The sequence below is a fragment of the Cheilinus undulatus genome, linkage group 9 (assembly GCF_018320785.1).
Source record: "Cheilinus undulatus linkage group 9, ASM1832078v1, whole genome shotgun sequence".
Classification (NCBI taxonomy): Eukaryota; Metazoa; Chordata; class Actinopteri; order Labriformes; family Labridae; genus Cheilinus; species Cheilinus undulatus.
Genome location: NC_054873.1, coordinates 28,309,414 through 28,325,308, shown reverse-complemented (window position 1 = coordinate 28,325,308; position 15,895 = coordinate 28,309,414). Strand labels below are relative to the sequence as shown.

General features: G+C 39.7%; 1 protein-coding gene across 9 annotated transcripts in view; it reads right to left on the bottom strand.

Moving 5' to 3' along the window:
• The window catches only part of shank3a (SH3 and multiple ankyrin repeat domains 3a), a 315,840-nt gene that overhangs the window by 205,123 nt on the left and 94,822 nt on the right, over positions 1-15,895 (bottom strand). For all 9 annotated transcript variants that reach the window (XR_005992309.1, XR_005992308.1, XM_041794579.1 and 6 more), the window contains one exon: positions 2,798-3,260. Coding sequence is in view for 7 of the 9 variants with exons in the window: in XM_041794579.1 (XP_041650513.1) it covers positions 2,798-3,106 (309 nt within the window). In the remaining 2 variants the exon portion in view is untranslated. The remainder of the gene's footprint in view (positions 1-2,797; positions 3,261-15,895) is intronic.

Here is a 15,895-nt window from a genome sequence, read left to right as displayed (position 1 = left end):
ATTTTTTTTCCTGTGAAAAATATTGTTACATGACAATGTAGAAAATTATCTAAATACAATGCACAACACATTTGACACTGCACAAAATTAGCTGGTACCTAAATATATTTGTACATCAGTTCGTACCCGAATAAAGTGCTGCTGATATAACAAGGGAAGAAATTGTACACTAAAAACCTACCTGGCCTATCTGAACTACTGCCCAGAGCATTCTGGCAACATTACAGTGGCTGTGTTGGGGCATGATTACAGACAGGTGACAGACTCTGCATGAACAGTTCTGTATGTGCTCTAGTGAAGAGCTGCACTTGCAACAAGACACCTGACCTATTCTCTTGATAGGAAAATGACAATGCTGCAATCTTTCTCTTTGCATCAGGTGACAACATCAGAATCAACTTGCAGTGTTTAGTTTTTTTTGCTCGACACTGCACATGCTGTGTCAAGTTGTTAACCTGAGAGCTTGAGTGTCTTGTAAATTTCAGGTGATATTCATGAAAATAAATATAACTGATACATCCTCTTACTAAGCAACATGTTTGAACAATTAAACTAAAAGTGCACCTAAATAAAGCTGTAAGGTTCAGGCTTTCCTAAGTTTTGGTTCTTCCATGGGAGGCCTCACTGCCCCCTTCTCTCCTGCTGAAAAGTAAGAGTGTTGCATGGAGTGATCCTTGCATGGTGCTTCATTCTCCTGATCCAGGCTTGAAACGCAGCAGGAGGTGTGTAATCCTTCTTCAGGCAGACTATTCTAGTGTAATCTCCAGCTCACTCAGAGTACACACAAGTCACTTTTGACTGCTCCATAAAAGATTCAAACTCTTAGAGTCTGGCCATCTGTCATCTGCCTCTTTGTTTGTCTGTCAGATTTTTAGATTTCACTCTGTTTGTCTTTCCGTCTATCATTATGTCACGCTGTATGTGTTCTTAGTGTTTGTTGGCATACTGGACTAAATGTGACTTCTTGAAAATGAAACTAATGATCTGCTGAGCATCTTTAAACTACATAAGCACATTAAGGGAAGTCCCTTGGCAATGGGATTAGGATGTGTGGGAATGTGTGCTTGTCTGTGTGTCAAGATTGCACACATATCAGAATTTTATATTTGCCTGTGTGTGCATGCAAGCTTCATCTTTGTTATGTGTCTATATGATATGCACTCAAACTTGAATATGTGAGAATGTGTGTCCGTGCAAGTGTTTGAGAAGCACTAAAGAAACGATTTTGTTCACAAAAGGCGATTCTGCAGCACCTTAGGGGAATACTCGGCTTTCTTTTCAACTGTTCTCTATTTCCTGTCTTTATTCCTAGCATGCAGTGCTGGAGCCTTACTAAGATACAATGGGTCATTTCAGCCAAGAAGCCAACAACAATGAGGCAATCAACAATAAAAAAACAAAAAAGAAACAGCTTCCTGCCTCTGCCAACAATGTCTCGACAAAGAATCAAAAGTAGATGCTGTCTACAGTGAGCCAACTAGCTGAGCACAAATATGCACTGACTGGCTGCAAAAGATTTACCTGTCTTGTGTAGCCTTTGGTTGAGGATGTTTACAGTGCAAGTGTGAGAGGAGAAGAGAAGAGAGGGGCAGAAAAGTGTTGACAAAGGGCCACCTTATTTTTCCACTGTAACATAGAAATTGTTAGGTATGACATCTACTGGGAACACCCAGAGTTATATATTGGTGATACATTGAAATTATAACACCTTACATCATTCTACAGCCAGGAAAGGATCAAATCTCAACTCTCTGGCTTTTCAATTGGAAATCATTTTGATCCGTAACATGCAAATGACAATTTGACAAAAATACTGTCCTAACTGTACTGTTAAGATTAGTGGACTTACTAAACAACATCTAAAGAAATGTGACACAAGATCTGTGGATGCATTGCACAATCACTGAAACACGATGAGATTGGTGTTGCTGACTCCATATGAATCTCAATTAGCAGAGTAGGTATACAAAAAGGTTATTAACCTATCTAGGATGAGGCATTTGCTCTGTTTCACACCACTGTGAAACCCTGCACACCTCTCTATGATCACAGTGACAGAATAAATGCAGTGACAGTGAATGGTGTGAGTTGCAAAGGAATATATAAAGGGAAGAAAGGAACAATCACAGTTACATGGTTCTGCATGTTTCCAGGGGCTGTAATGCTACACTGACACTGGCTCCATCTTCATAGAAACTCCTGGGGAAAGATTCAATTAAGAGCAATGTAAGGTCGGATCTCTTATTCTGTCTGAGCACAAAGCAGCAACAGACAGAAGGAGAAAGAGGTTGAGGTAAAGTTTCATGGTTCAGGTGTAACTACCTGCATTCTCTACTTTTGTGTCTTCCCTTGGATTTTAATGCCTCTTATAGCCTTATCTATCCCTGATACCTTTTCTCTCCCTCTGCCTCTCCCCTACCTCCCTCCCTCCTCCACTCTCACCCTAAGTGGCCAGTTGTCAAAGTCAGCCGAAGCCCAGTTAATGAAGAGGTAGATTTATTAGCGAGACATCAGTGGTATGGGTGGGGGGGGTATCGGAACCCCAGGAGCCAGCAAGTAAATACAGCCACTGAGTGTGCATACCAAAAAAAGAGAGAGTGGCTGAAATGAAGGGTCTAATATAGACAGGATAGCAAAGATTAGGGAAATGTGGTTTTCAAAAGACATTTATACAAACATATAAATCCATAAAGCAGAAAAGAAAGGCAAAAAGCATCCAGTCAGTTAGAAAAGGGGGAGAGGCAGCTTCCCTCTCTTTTATCCCCTCTCCAGCAGTGGCTACAGCACGAGCTCTTACCGTCTGTTGTAGGTCTGGGATTCCAATGCGGATGACCACCGTGTTGCCTGTAGGCTCCTCCATGGGTGCTCTTGCACTACGGCTCCACTCTGCACCGGGACGAAAAACCGGAACACCAACGGGAATGGGAAATCCGCTGTCCTCTTCCTGGGAGCTGCTGCTGTCAGTGCTGCCCCCCTGGCTGCCGTTTGCTGCGTGTGTGTAAGGGTGTGTGAGTGTGTGTGGGTGTGTGTGTGTGTGCTGCTGCTGCTGGTCCTGCCGTGGAGGGCTGGGTGGCTCATGTTTGCCGGCTGCCGAACGCAGAGGCATGCTCCGTGTTAGGGGCTCAGTCTGCCTGTCTCTCTCTCTCTCTCTCTCTATCTCTCTCTCTCTCTCTTCAGACACACACGCGGGCGCACACACTCGCACCGATGGCTCCTGCTCACGCTACACGCACACACAGCTTAAAGCGTGCATCACTCGCCTGGGAAAGAAAAAGAGGGAGGGAGAGAGAGGCAGGGAAGGAGAATGGCAGAGGGGGAATGGGTAAAAATAAGGGGGAGATGGAAGATAATAGGAAGAAGGAGAAAAACAAAGACAAATTAAGTGTCAGGGCAACTCAGGTAAAACTGTGATCATTGCATATATGAAACAAGACTGGATAAAAACCTCATCTCTCCTACTATTAATTCTGAGTGTCAGTCTGCCACCCCAACACGATCCCTAACACTCCAAATAAAAGGCATGAAATACTTTGCTTATACAATCGGCTAAATTTCCCTGCTCTGCCAGCATGTTCCTACTGAGGCCAGTTTTTGTCCTTGACACAGTCACACTGACTGACATATATCCTTTATGATTTCTCTGAAACATTGCCAGGATATGAATTTGTGCTGAAATTTTCATCTTAAGAAGTTAGACCTGTTCCTTTTTCTTATACCACATTCTACTGGCTTCTTTTAAAGATAGCTTATTTCTCTGAAACAGACAGCTTTTCACCCTCTCATCTTCAATACTTTAATTCACACACATGAGAAAGACATGTTGGTCTTAAAGTGCAAAAATTGTATGGATGATGTAGACTAGTGCATCCATTTTCCAAAACAATATGAGTCTAATTCAGTTTAAAAAAGACCCTCTTTTTGATAACCTTCATGTATTATGGTTTATATTTACAGTAGAGAAAGGATAAGATTGTCTATAGGTCTATATTGACTTCATGAGAGCAAGAGTGAGCTGTGGCTGTGGTGCCTCAATGAGCTCGTCTCATCGATGACGGAAAGATGGTCATACATTCCTAAGAAGTTTTCTGACTTTTATCTGAGTGACAGTTTAGTTCCTATTCTTCCCTCTCTGTCCATCAGAAGAACCCTCTTCCCTGTTGCTGTCCTAAGAAACTTGAGGTTAAACAAGCAGGGGCAGATCCAGACATTTTTGACTGTGGCTGCTCAACAAGGCCACTGAAGGGGTGGCATGAAGTTTGTGTGCACAGCCACAAAGAGGCCCATTATTTATTTATGAATGCTGCCCCCTATAAATACTTCTAGCATTAAAGTTGTTGTGTGTGATTGCAAGCTTTATTTTAAGTTCATCCATCCATCCCTCCATCCCTCCATCCATCCATCCATCCATTCATTCATCCATTTTCTTCTCCTTATCTGGCCACCCTCCTGCGGAATCTCATTTCGATCATTCGAGTCCACACTCAAAGAGTATTCAAATGGTCAAAATGAAACCCGAAGCTCACGACCATAGATGAGGGTTGGAACAAAGATCGACTGGTAAATTGAGAGTGTTGCCATCCATCTAACCTCCATCTTTTCCACGACAGTACAATACATCTTCAGTAGTGTTGATGCTGCAACCATCTGCCTGTCAATCTCCTGTTCCATTCTACCCTCATTTGTGAACAAGACCCCGAGTTACTTGAACTCCGTTACTTGGGCTAAAGACACCCTCCCACCCGGAAATCTGAAGTCAAAAACTGTAAATATACTAGGGGTGCATCTCTAAAGATGTACAAGAGATGTAAAATACAGAGCCAATGCTGATACTGATGTTTAACATAACAATTTAGCTGATGGCTGATACTAGTAAGTTTGTTATTACTTTATTTGGTGTAAGTCTCCAACGATGCCATCATTTTCTGATATTTTTGACCCCAAAACAGATCAGTTTGTCAAACAGATGACTTCTTCTGCTCAATAATACATGTCTTCTCTGAATCAGCTGATGGATGTGTTAATGCCAGCATTGAATTAATACAACACAACAGATAAATAACTGCTGCTGACATTGATTTATACCCTCCTTACTTGCTGATGGCATATTTTTGTCAAGGGCCGATATTTGCAGATACCAATGTTAAAAAAAATACATCCGTTCATCCTTAAAACTTTCATTTATAACAAAAACTGTAATTATCAGTTCCCTGTCAGGCTGTGCCAGGACCTACAGACAATGTGGGAAAGGATTACCAAACATGTGCCTGCAATCATTTAGACATTATCAATGTTTTAAAATAAATTCATCATCAGCACAACTGCCTATTTAGTTTCACTTTACTGTGAAACTACACATTGTTTTTAATTCATTGAATGTAAAAGACATTTTGAGGCTCCAGTGCAAAACAAAACCAACTGTGCACATGGTGATGCCCAAACGATCATGGTGTGTGACTTAGCTGTCACACACAGTTGCGTCTGCTGTAGTGTAGTGACACTGTGGTGACATCAGGACAGCAGAGGGGAGGATTGTTTGTACAGATCAATGCTGGGCAGGATTTGGCCTTCATGCTTCATTTTATCTATCTGTGGGGGGTGTTGCTGATCAAATGGCTCCCTGGTAAATATGGTGACACATTGACAGAACATGCTGCTGTAAAAGGAGGAGGGGCTTTCATGGGATTTTTCTTTTTGAGGGTCATTCTCATAGGTAGTGAATTTCTAAGTTATTTTCATACACGCTCTGAGGTTCTGAGACTGGGATTGTGATTAAGAGCTACAAAATGTAAAGCAATAAAGTCAGTGTGACCTTCATTTCTGTCTAAGTTTTCAGACAGGCATCCCAAAGCGATTTCCTCTTCTGTGACTGTCATTGTTTCTATGCTGACCCACCAAAGTGCTTAAGGTATTGGCCTATTCATGCTGTCGCTCTCAATTGAACTCAGACATGGTGACACCAGTTGAAATGCTTATCAGAGGCGACTGGTACATGACCTCTGCTTGGTATGTAAGACAAATACTAAAGGGCTGAGTACTGCTGGCTTCAAAGCGCTCCATTTTAACGAGAGAGCTTCTCATGCAAGGAAAATGTGCCATTAAACATTTGTGGAAGGTCTCTAAATTATTAATTGTGATCTTAAGTCAGTGCTATGCTCCATTGTGTTCTCAGTGCCACCATTGTTCAAGCTGACCCGACAGCCCCAAGACAGCATTTTCTCATTCGATGGAATTTAAAGCGACCACTTCAGGGGGAAAACAAGTGATGAAAGCTCTGAAGCTGCTGTTACAAAAAGATAATGTGGGAACACACTGACATACACGTGCAGATATGTATGCACGCACACACATCCAATGGAGTGCGACAGTCTGCAGGAATACGAAAACACCTTAATCAGCAGTCTTAGTCCTCTACATTGGTTGTATATGAAGACAAAATCTTCTTTGGTAAAACTAGGCAAATGCGTTAAAGTACTTGATACACTTGAGAAAGAGTTTCTGTGTCAAATTCCCCATCATATTAGTCATTCATCAGACATCCTACTATTAGATCATAAATTAGAAATGTAAGGTACTGACACTGCTTTTCTTAAAGCCTACAAAGTTTCATGCTACATGTTATGAGTTAACAAATTACTCTGTATGATGGAGGAGAGGGGAGAAAGAGCATGATATAAAGGGGGCAGGCTGCCACTTTCACCATGTCTCCCTGGATTTCTTGAGTTGATAGTGTCAGTTTAGTCTTTTCTTCTGGAAAGACTAAACTGACTGGAGAGTCTCAGGATACACAGATGGCTTATTTTGAGGCAAGTACCCCCAAAAATTCAATAAGTAATTATCATGGACAATTTTTTTCCCCAAAATAATCATCCCATCAACGTGGTTAAAGGAATTGTTCTTAGAAAGATATTTTCTCCTCTGATAATAGTATGGGTAGTTGTATTCACACAGCAGAGGGTGAACTCTGCACTACAGAGGCTTGCATGTGAGTGCTTTGCCACTGCTGGGCACTCTACAGTGTGTAATCCTATTAGCATTGGGGAAAGAGCATGGCAGGTAGCCCTAATACATTAGAGGATTTAGCAGATCACTGTACCTGTATGGGACTTCAGTCTGCCAGGTCTTCAGGGCCAGAAAAAAAATAAACAGGACCTTGTAGGTAGGTAGATAGATAGATGTACTTTATTGATCCCAAACTGGGAAATTTCGGTGTTACAGCAGCTCGAAATCAACATGAAAGCAGCAGAAGAAAATATAATACACAATATAATACACAGTAAATAAACATTCAAAACTTGACCCTAAATTACAAATGAAGTAAATAAGAGGTATAAACATAATTACAAGCCGTATATAAGATAGTGTCAGGTAGGTGAATAAATAATAAATGTAAGAATAATACTTCGAATCTGTGATCAAAAGCTCAGTTCAGCTCAATAATTGTGTTTTTTTTTTAAATTATGTGTCCGTACAGATTATACATTTATTACCACCTCCTTTTTAAAAACACATCCTATATTTTAAACATCATAACTTCATATGTCTAAGTTCTGTGTTCATTCATGTCTGCAACCACAATGAAAATTTCAATTTTCAGAATGACAGATATCTAGAACAATTCTAGTACATGAACTGCATAACAAATAATAATTAGTAGGGTTGCATTCTGGGAAATGGGTATTGGGACCTCAGATGGCTTACCAATAGCGGTAATGATTCCCCTAGATAGCTGGGGCCGGGCCAATGAAGGATTTCACCCTTCTTGCATCATATGAGAATAAACTGTGAGGGCATCCATGCTTGAAGAGATCTACATAGAGCGAACAAGTTATCTGGTTCAACAAATGGCTAGAGAAAAAGACAGGAAACACAGATACAGGCAAACGCTTTGGTATTCGGCTTGATTAAATGTCAATTTTGAGCATTGTAGCCTTGGTTTGTTCAGTCAGACAGAGAATTTAAGATGAAGCATACAGTAAAACTCCTGCTGCGTAATGGGTTTGTAAATCTGGATGGAGGATGGAGAAAAAGGATGAGTGGGACAATGACATCCAGATGTGTAAGCTGCCCACACCAGCACTGATGCAACCCCATACCATCAGAGATGCAAGCTTTTAAATTACACTTCTAACAAGCTGGAAGGTCCCTCTCCTCTTTAGTCTGCAGGACACAACATATGTGGTTTGCAAAAAAGAATTTCAAATTTTGATTCATCTGACCACAGAACAGTTTTTTTATTTTGCCTCAGTCCATTGTAAATGAGCTTTGGCCCATAGAAGATAGTTGTGTTTCTGGATCGTGTCACATATGGCTTCTTCTTTGTATAATACAGCTTTGACTTGTATTTGTTGATGGCACATCACTGATTTCTGGAAGTGTTCCTGAGCCCATGCAGGATTTCCAGTGCAGAGTCATGCCCGTTTAATGCAGTGCTGCCTAAGGGCCCAAAGATCATGTGCATCCAGTTCTGACCTTCGGCCTTGTCCTTTGTGCACAGAAATGTTTGCAGATTCATTGAATCTTGTTTAATAATAAACGATTTGAAAAACAAAAATCTAGTTGCGAATTTGCAAATTGTTTCTAATTGCGATTGAATACACAATAACTTTAAAAGTTGTTCATCATTATGCATTTCTTCTGTGGTTTGAAAATTGCAGTAGGACAAATAATAATTTAGTCTATATTTCAATTAATATCCAAGCCTTATCATGTACTGCAGATAGTGGGATATTCAAACTCTTTGTAATTTTGCGTTGAGAAACATTTTTCTGATATTGTTCTACAGTCCACAATAGACATGTTTTTGATGATTGGTGACTCTCTGCCTGTCTTTACTTGCCAGAGACTGAATCACTAAAATGCTCCTTTAATACCCAGTCATGTTACTGACATGTTGCCAATTAACCTAATTAGAGGCAAAATGCTCCTCCAGCATTTTTTCTTGAGTACCACTTACTTTTCCAGCCTTTCTTGTCCTGTTCCTACTTTTCTGAGATGTATAGCTGCAATCCAAATCAAAATAAGCTTTAATTTTTCATGAAACGGTAAATGTCTCAGTTTCAACATCTGATATGTTGTTTATTTTCTATTATGAATAAAATATGGGTTTATGAGGTTTGGAAATCATTGGATTCTGTTTTTATTTACATTTTACATAATGGCCTAACTTTTTGGAATTGGGAATGCATTCTCTTTATAAAATTGGGCTGTGAGTAATTTTTTAAAGACACCTGTTTTCAATTTGTATTTAATTGCTATGCCAATGAAAAGAGTATAAACTGAATAAATGATCAGCTTATATTGGCAGCAATTCAATTGCTTAATGAAAATAATACACCACCATTCGAGCCTGAAAATATCGCTGGACCATAAAGCAATACCATAATTCTTATCATCGTAATTGTTTAGAGACTAAGTTAACCTGTATATCCAATAATATGCTTAGTGCACTGGGGTATCATTATATATACAGTATATATCTCTGTTGGCAACTTTTCTTGCAAGAGAGCTACCTTGAACATATTTTGGCGCTATATGGGTTACACAGTGGTACAGATTCTCAGTCTAATGCCAATTGCTTGGGAACATTAAGAGAGTGGACTAGAATTATAAGGAGTTGAGCTCTCATGCCTGAGCTTACAGCAACTGCTTCTTCTCTCTTCTGCTCAGATCTCTTTCACCCTATCCCTTCTCATCCCATCTCTCATGCTGCAGCCCAGTGAAAACAAAGTGAATTATTCATGACCATACAGAGCAATGTGTGTGTGGATCCACAGCAATGTATGTATGTATCTGAAACGTCCGCCAGGCTTTAAAAATACCTGCCATAGAGCCATACATGAGGACATTAACAAACAGAACTGAAATTCCCTGCTTGCCATCAGCCTGCACTACCTGCACCACTCTAATACTTCCTCTCTTGAAAAAACAGGGAGGCTGGGGCAGAGGGAGGAGGAAAGATAAAGGTAAGCAGTAGTCAGAGGTAGCGTGAAGCAGAGAGGGTTTGAGAGGATGTGGCTGAGACAGTCAGTGGGCCAAGAAAAATAGTATGAGGAACAGAAGCGTGTAAGAAAAAGGGAGGTCGGCAGAATGACGATAGAAGAGGAAGGTGGGAGAGCCAGCAAAAGGATGGGACAGGGAGGGAGAGCATTACGTACAGACAGCTTTGACAAACCAGCCACACAGCCCATGGCCTGAAGTAAATGTGATAACTGTTCACAGACCCCATCAGAGTTTGCTTCATGCTCCTCCACACCTGGTAAAGCAAATGTCATGGCCACTCACAAACTGAAGTCACCTGGGGCCACATTTATTCACAAACACAAACACGCACAGATGCACAGTTTATCTCCTCCCTAAACATTTTCATTTAAATAAAGTTAATTCATTTGTAATGCTGAGAGGAGTCAAACAAAAAATGAAGAATGAGGTTCTGGCTGTACTCTACAGTATTAGAGGGGATTTTTTTAGATACCAAATGTAACAGGCAGATTTGTCTTTCAGTATAGCTGACCTCAGAGGAGAGAGGACATCCATTTTTCACTTTAAATAAAGATAAGGGTGATGAATATCCTTTCTCAGATGCTTCATCTCAGCCTTAAAGTTGGAGTGCTGTCTTTTACATTTAAATGAATGTCTGTTACATTCAAGAACTTGCCAACTGAGTTCACACTTTGCTGATTAAGCCTATCAGCGCAAGGTAATCTCACTGTATCTGGCTGTATGTTCCAGGTCTATATTAGGAGTCTGTGGCGACATTGCCACAGCAGTGAGATGGTAGTGATTCTTTCTGTGTCAACCAGAGATGATCTGTCTGTTAGGCCATAAGGTGGAGGCAACTGTATCTAGAAATTACAATTGTTAACAATGAAGGTTGCAGCTAACTTTTGATGAACTGACCCAACTTTTTAAGCTCCAAAACCACATACCTGGGCTTTTGGTATCTGCCAATGGCAGTACCAATGCTTGTCTGATCCCTGTGTTAAATAATCAACCTATATTTCTCACTGTGATGACAAGAATGCAATCACTCATGTGTTTCCAGTTTTTTTGTAAAACAAATGTGACAAGGAGTACACATAAACTAAAAAAGCTGTCATAATCTGCCCCATGATCTGTTAAGCATTTGCAACAGTATCACCAACTGCTGTCATAGTGAACCCTTGTTGACAGAGAGCTGCACTGTATGTGCCAAGCAGCTTGAGCTATGCACTCCCATGCTGTCCATAGCATTTTAACTGTAAAGTTTTTGTATTTTCCTGAACCATCTCAGTTTAGACGTCATGATTCAGTGCATGCAGTCATATAACAAATCTATTTGAATGGAGAAAAAAAGGCAGTACATACATGACAGTATCCAAAACCTAATTCATGTGCCAGGGATGCTCCTAAGTTTTTGTTAACTGGTAGTAGCATTACTGAAACTTGTTTTTTCCCTTGAAATTAAAGTCAAGCCCAATTTGAAATGTTTAAATAAAGCCAAAAAAACTATTGACATTTCGGTAACAATGTTAATTTTGTTTAAGCCTCTCAAAGTTGCAGAGGTGTCCCCGACAAAGGATTTACAGAGCTGAATTTGACTCATCAAGTCTTACTTCTATTCAACTTACAATTTAATATAATTTTTTTTCTTTTTCTCATTTTTTCATTCTCATTTGTAACACAAGAGACAAACCAAGTAATTAAACGACTTGTCCTCTAGTCTTGGAACAACAATTTACCGTATGAAAGGAGCCGATCCACTTTTTTCTCTCACTCATTAAATCTTCATTATGGTGACCTCATCACACGAGCCAGTTAACAACAAAGCACCCATAACTTAATGATCTCCTTTGTGAGCATATATGCTAGTTACCCATTTTATGTCCTATAGTCTTGTTACTTAACAATAGTGAGCTTTTTGTGACACTAAAAAAAGTAAGTTGAAATGGTGCTGAACCAATGGACCCGCAAAATGAGAACAGGCTGTTTTGTTTGTGCAAACATTAAGAAGGTTGATTTGTTTTTTGTTTTTTTTTAAGAGGTGTCTGAGTGTGTGATTGGCAGATGTGCAGATATTTCACTATTTGGAGTGAGGCTGTTTGATTATGGCAAAAACTAGAGATGCACGAAAAGTATTTTTTTGAACCGATACCGATAACCGATAATTTCCTACTCCTGATGGCCAATAACTGATAATAACAGACAATTTTTTTTTCAATCGTGTGATTTTAAAAATAAGTTTATTCCATGTATTTATGCACATCTGGGAGTAAGAAGGGGTTAATATGTAGTGAGCAAAGATGTTTAAAACTAATTCTAACCGACATTATCCCCTTTTCCCTTGGAATAAATTCTTGACAAGTGGTCAAATCTGACATTTCAATTAACTAAACAAGGATTCAGCTGACGTTTGCCAACATTTGTCATGCTTAACAAATGGAGATCTTTGGGTGTCTCTTTTTATGTTGTTGCTGCACAAGTCAGAAATAGAGCTGATGTTTTACATAAAGATTAAAAATATGCACTGACATAAGTCATATCAGAGATAGGTTAAGAATGTAAAGTCCACCGTGGTCTGTAACTTCTGTTCCTTACGTTGATCAGACTGAATGAAAGCACATCAAACAGAACAGGCAGGTATACGTCTATGAAAGCAGCGGTGGATCAGGAGACCGTCAGAATGATTTGTCATTATTAGCATTGTCTTTTGGCTCTAACAAACTTTCTGCAGTTTCCAGTGTCTGCTCAATCAGCACTCTGCCTTGTCTTAACCTTTGACTAGGTCCTAATGCCCGCGGCTAAAGCTAGCGGCTACTGCCGCTTCGTTGTAACGTTGCTAGGATGATGACTTTAAGTGACTTTAAAGACCAGTCGAAGACTTCCTTCCACTCTTCAGGACCTTTGCAGGGCAAATTCTACACACACTGTCATGTTGTCCTCCCAGTAAATACTGAATAACTTCACCGTGTTGTTAGCTCTTAGCACAGAGGCCGCTTCTCTTCTTCTCTGGTGGTTAACAGTGGATCGTGTACTGCGGTGCCACCTACTGTTTCGGAATGTGTAGTCTCGTGAGAAAGAAAACAAATGCCTTTATTATTGGTGGATTTTATAGGTTAATATTTTATTATCAGCAAAATTAAAATATGTAAAATATATGCGTTTTCGGCCAATAATTTATCAGTGCCGATAATTATTGTGCATCCCTAGCAAAAACCATAATCAGAACATAATGACTGAAATTCATTAAAATTTGCTTGAGATCTGATTAAATATAATTACTTAATGAATTCAGAAGATGTGTATAACATGCATTTATTGAACTTAAACACTCATAACATTTTAGCGGTCTGAAAAGATTAAAAATATATATATATGTGAAAATAACCTGGGTGTTACAACAACTACTGAAACATTTACCACATTACAAAAACTGTGACAGACAAAACTGACAAAATAAGCACATCATAGCATATGCACAATAATCATACAATCTCTATTATGTTTCTTTCATGATTGTTGAACTCAAAAACAGGAACTGAAATTGAAACGTAATTAATTTCCCAGCATTGTTTTCTTGGAAAAATTACAGAGAGGTGCTTCAAAATCACTGTCTTCTTCAAAGTGCCAATAAACACTCATCCCATTTTCAATTTGACATACAGACAAATCCACACACACCAACACAGTTGGCTCATGCAGATTAACAACTCAGTGTAAACTATACACCGCCTGACCCATTCAGAGCCCCAGGGCCACATGCTGACGACCCATATGGAAAATTAGCCATGCGCTAAAAGCTTTTGGAATCAATATTCTACAGTAGCTCCACTGCATCCCAAAGCCACTGTTTCTATCCACTTCACATGGGCTGACACAGCATGCAGATGTGTCCCTCCTCTCTCTATCACATACACACATACAGCTGACATACATGATAAAAAAAATATTCTTTAGTTCACAGCAGGGTAATGACAATGTTATGCCATTTATGAATTATAATATCAATATCTGTTTTGAATTGGTTGGCAGGCTAGAAATCCTGCTTGGCAAGCTCCTTTACGATGGCTTTTCAATCCGTCACCCCTGCAGACAGGACTGAAAATGTGACAAACTGACAGAGGGAGGCATTTTAATGCTATGGAAAACCCATTGCATTTCCTTTTTTTTTTTGCCTGTAGTGCACAAAGTACATTTGAGGACACAGCCATTTCTACACTCGGTCAGAGGAGATTTGATATGAAGTCCGAGCAATGCATTACTGGGGCTGATGGGACATTTTAACACTGGTTTGGGGCACCAGTTTCTTTTCCAAACAACATAGACACAACAAACAGTTTTTGACCACCAAAAGTGAGACATATACAAGGTAAAACTGGTGAAAATAAGGAGAATATTAAGAAACAAGTGTTGTCCTGGATATTATTAGTGACAAAAAGGGTTCAGAAGGTAAGATAAACAGGTTTTACAAGGATGTTTTTGTATGAAACAGTAAATGACAAAATTGTTTGATAAGGCTGCGGAGGAAGAGAGAAAACACCAAATCCAGGGAACAAAATCATGTGAACAGAAATCTTTTTTCCACATGGCATCCTCACTGATTCTCTCCTCTTATCTTCAGTGCTTTTGCCTCTCTTGTTCTCACACACAATTTGTTTTCTTTCACTATCTGTCAGCCTGTTCATAAATTCCTTTTCAACAACCAGAGAAAGTTGTGGATGTACAGTATCTGTTGATCTCTGTGTTTCCAGGGTTTCTGCTGGAGTGGCAGTTGGCTCTTTGATGCAGCCTGCCTATTAATAATCAATAGGGCTCCCCAGAGAGAACTTCATAAAGCCTGCCAGCCAATTAAAACCTGGTTCATAACACGCGCAGCATTATCTCTCCACAAACCACAGCCCTTAAAAAGCAGGCTGGGGATGCTAGGGAGGTCAAGGATGTCACAGTGCCAGGCTCAACATAATGCTATCAAATATATTGCTACTCAGGGGAACCAGGACTGTGCCTGTTAGCGCACAAAACACAACACCACCTAAGGCAGTTTCAACACATCCTCATTTCTAGGTGCTTGCAGTTTTATTTTTTTATCCAATTGGAGGACTACAAAAAAAAGGTTTGGGATGTTTTATTCTGGCTCACAAAGTACAAAGGTTAAGGTCGGGTGTGTGGTTCTAAACTAATACACTTCTTGTGAATATTTTGTTTCGGTTGCAAAAAATACATATTTTTGCACACAGCCCAGACAATGTGAATGGGCAACAAAAAAGTGCTTTAGACTGATTCACACATGTAGACACTTGCACTCTAGTTTGCCAAGTGTTGTTGTGTTATTACATAACTGCAGCAGGAGAGTTGCTGTTATCACCATCTGGAGCTTGTCCTGATGTTTTCACATCACGGTTGTCATCCACTGATTTGGAGAGGTTTCTCTCTCTTTATCATCAATCCTACTCTAAAACTGTACACCTCACTTTAGGGGGAATCAGCTAGAAAAGCTATAATATGGTTATGTGTATATTAACAGCTATCACAAGGAATTATTGAAATACATGTTATTCAGATTGATATGAACATGAAGGTGCTTCAGGCACTGGAAGACCCAGGACATACAAATGTTTACAATCAGCTTTTTTCAAGTTAGCAGCCACTGGCAACATTTATAAAGCGAAACACATTGAGGTATTTTGCTACTTCAGTAATATTATATGGCCCATGAAATACGAAAGTGAAAATACACAACAAACTGAGTGAACAAACTGATTAAAAATGGTGGGCTATCTTGACAGGATTCTTAGACACTTGACATTTAGAAATCTGCATATTTCCCAATCAAACGTATCAATGCCTGGGCCAATGACGATGACACCTCAATAGAAGCTGTCTAGTTGAGCCCCCTTCTAGGTTTACCAATAGGCTCTAT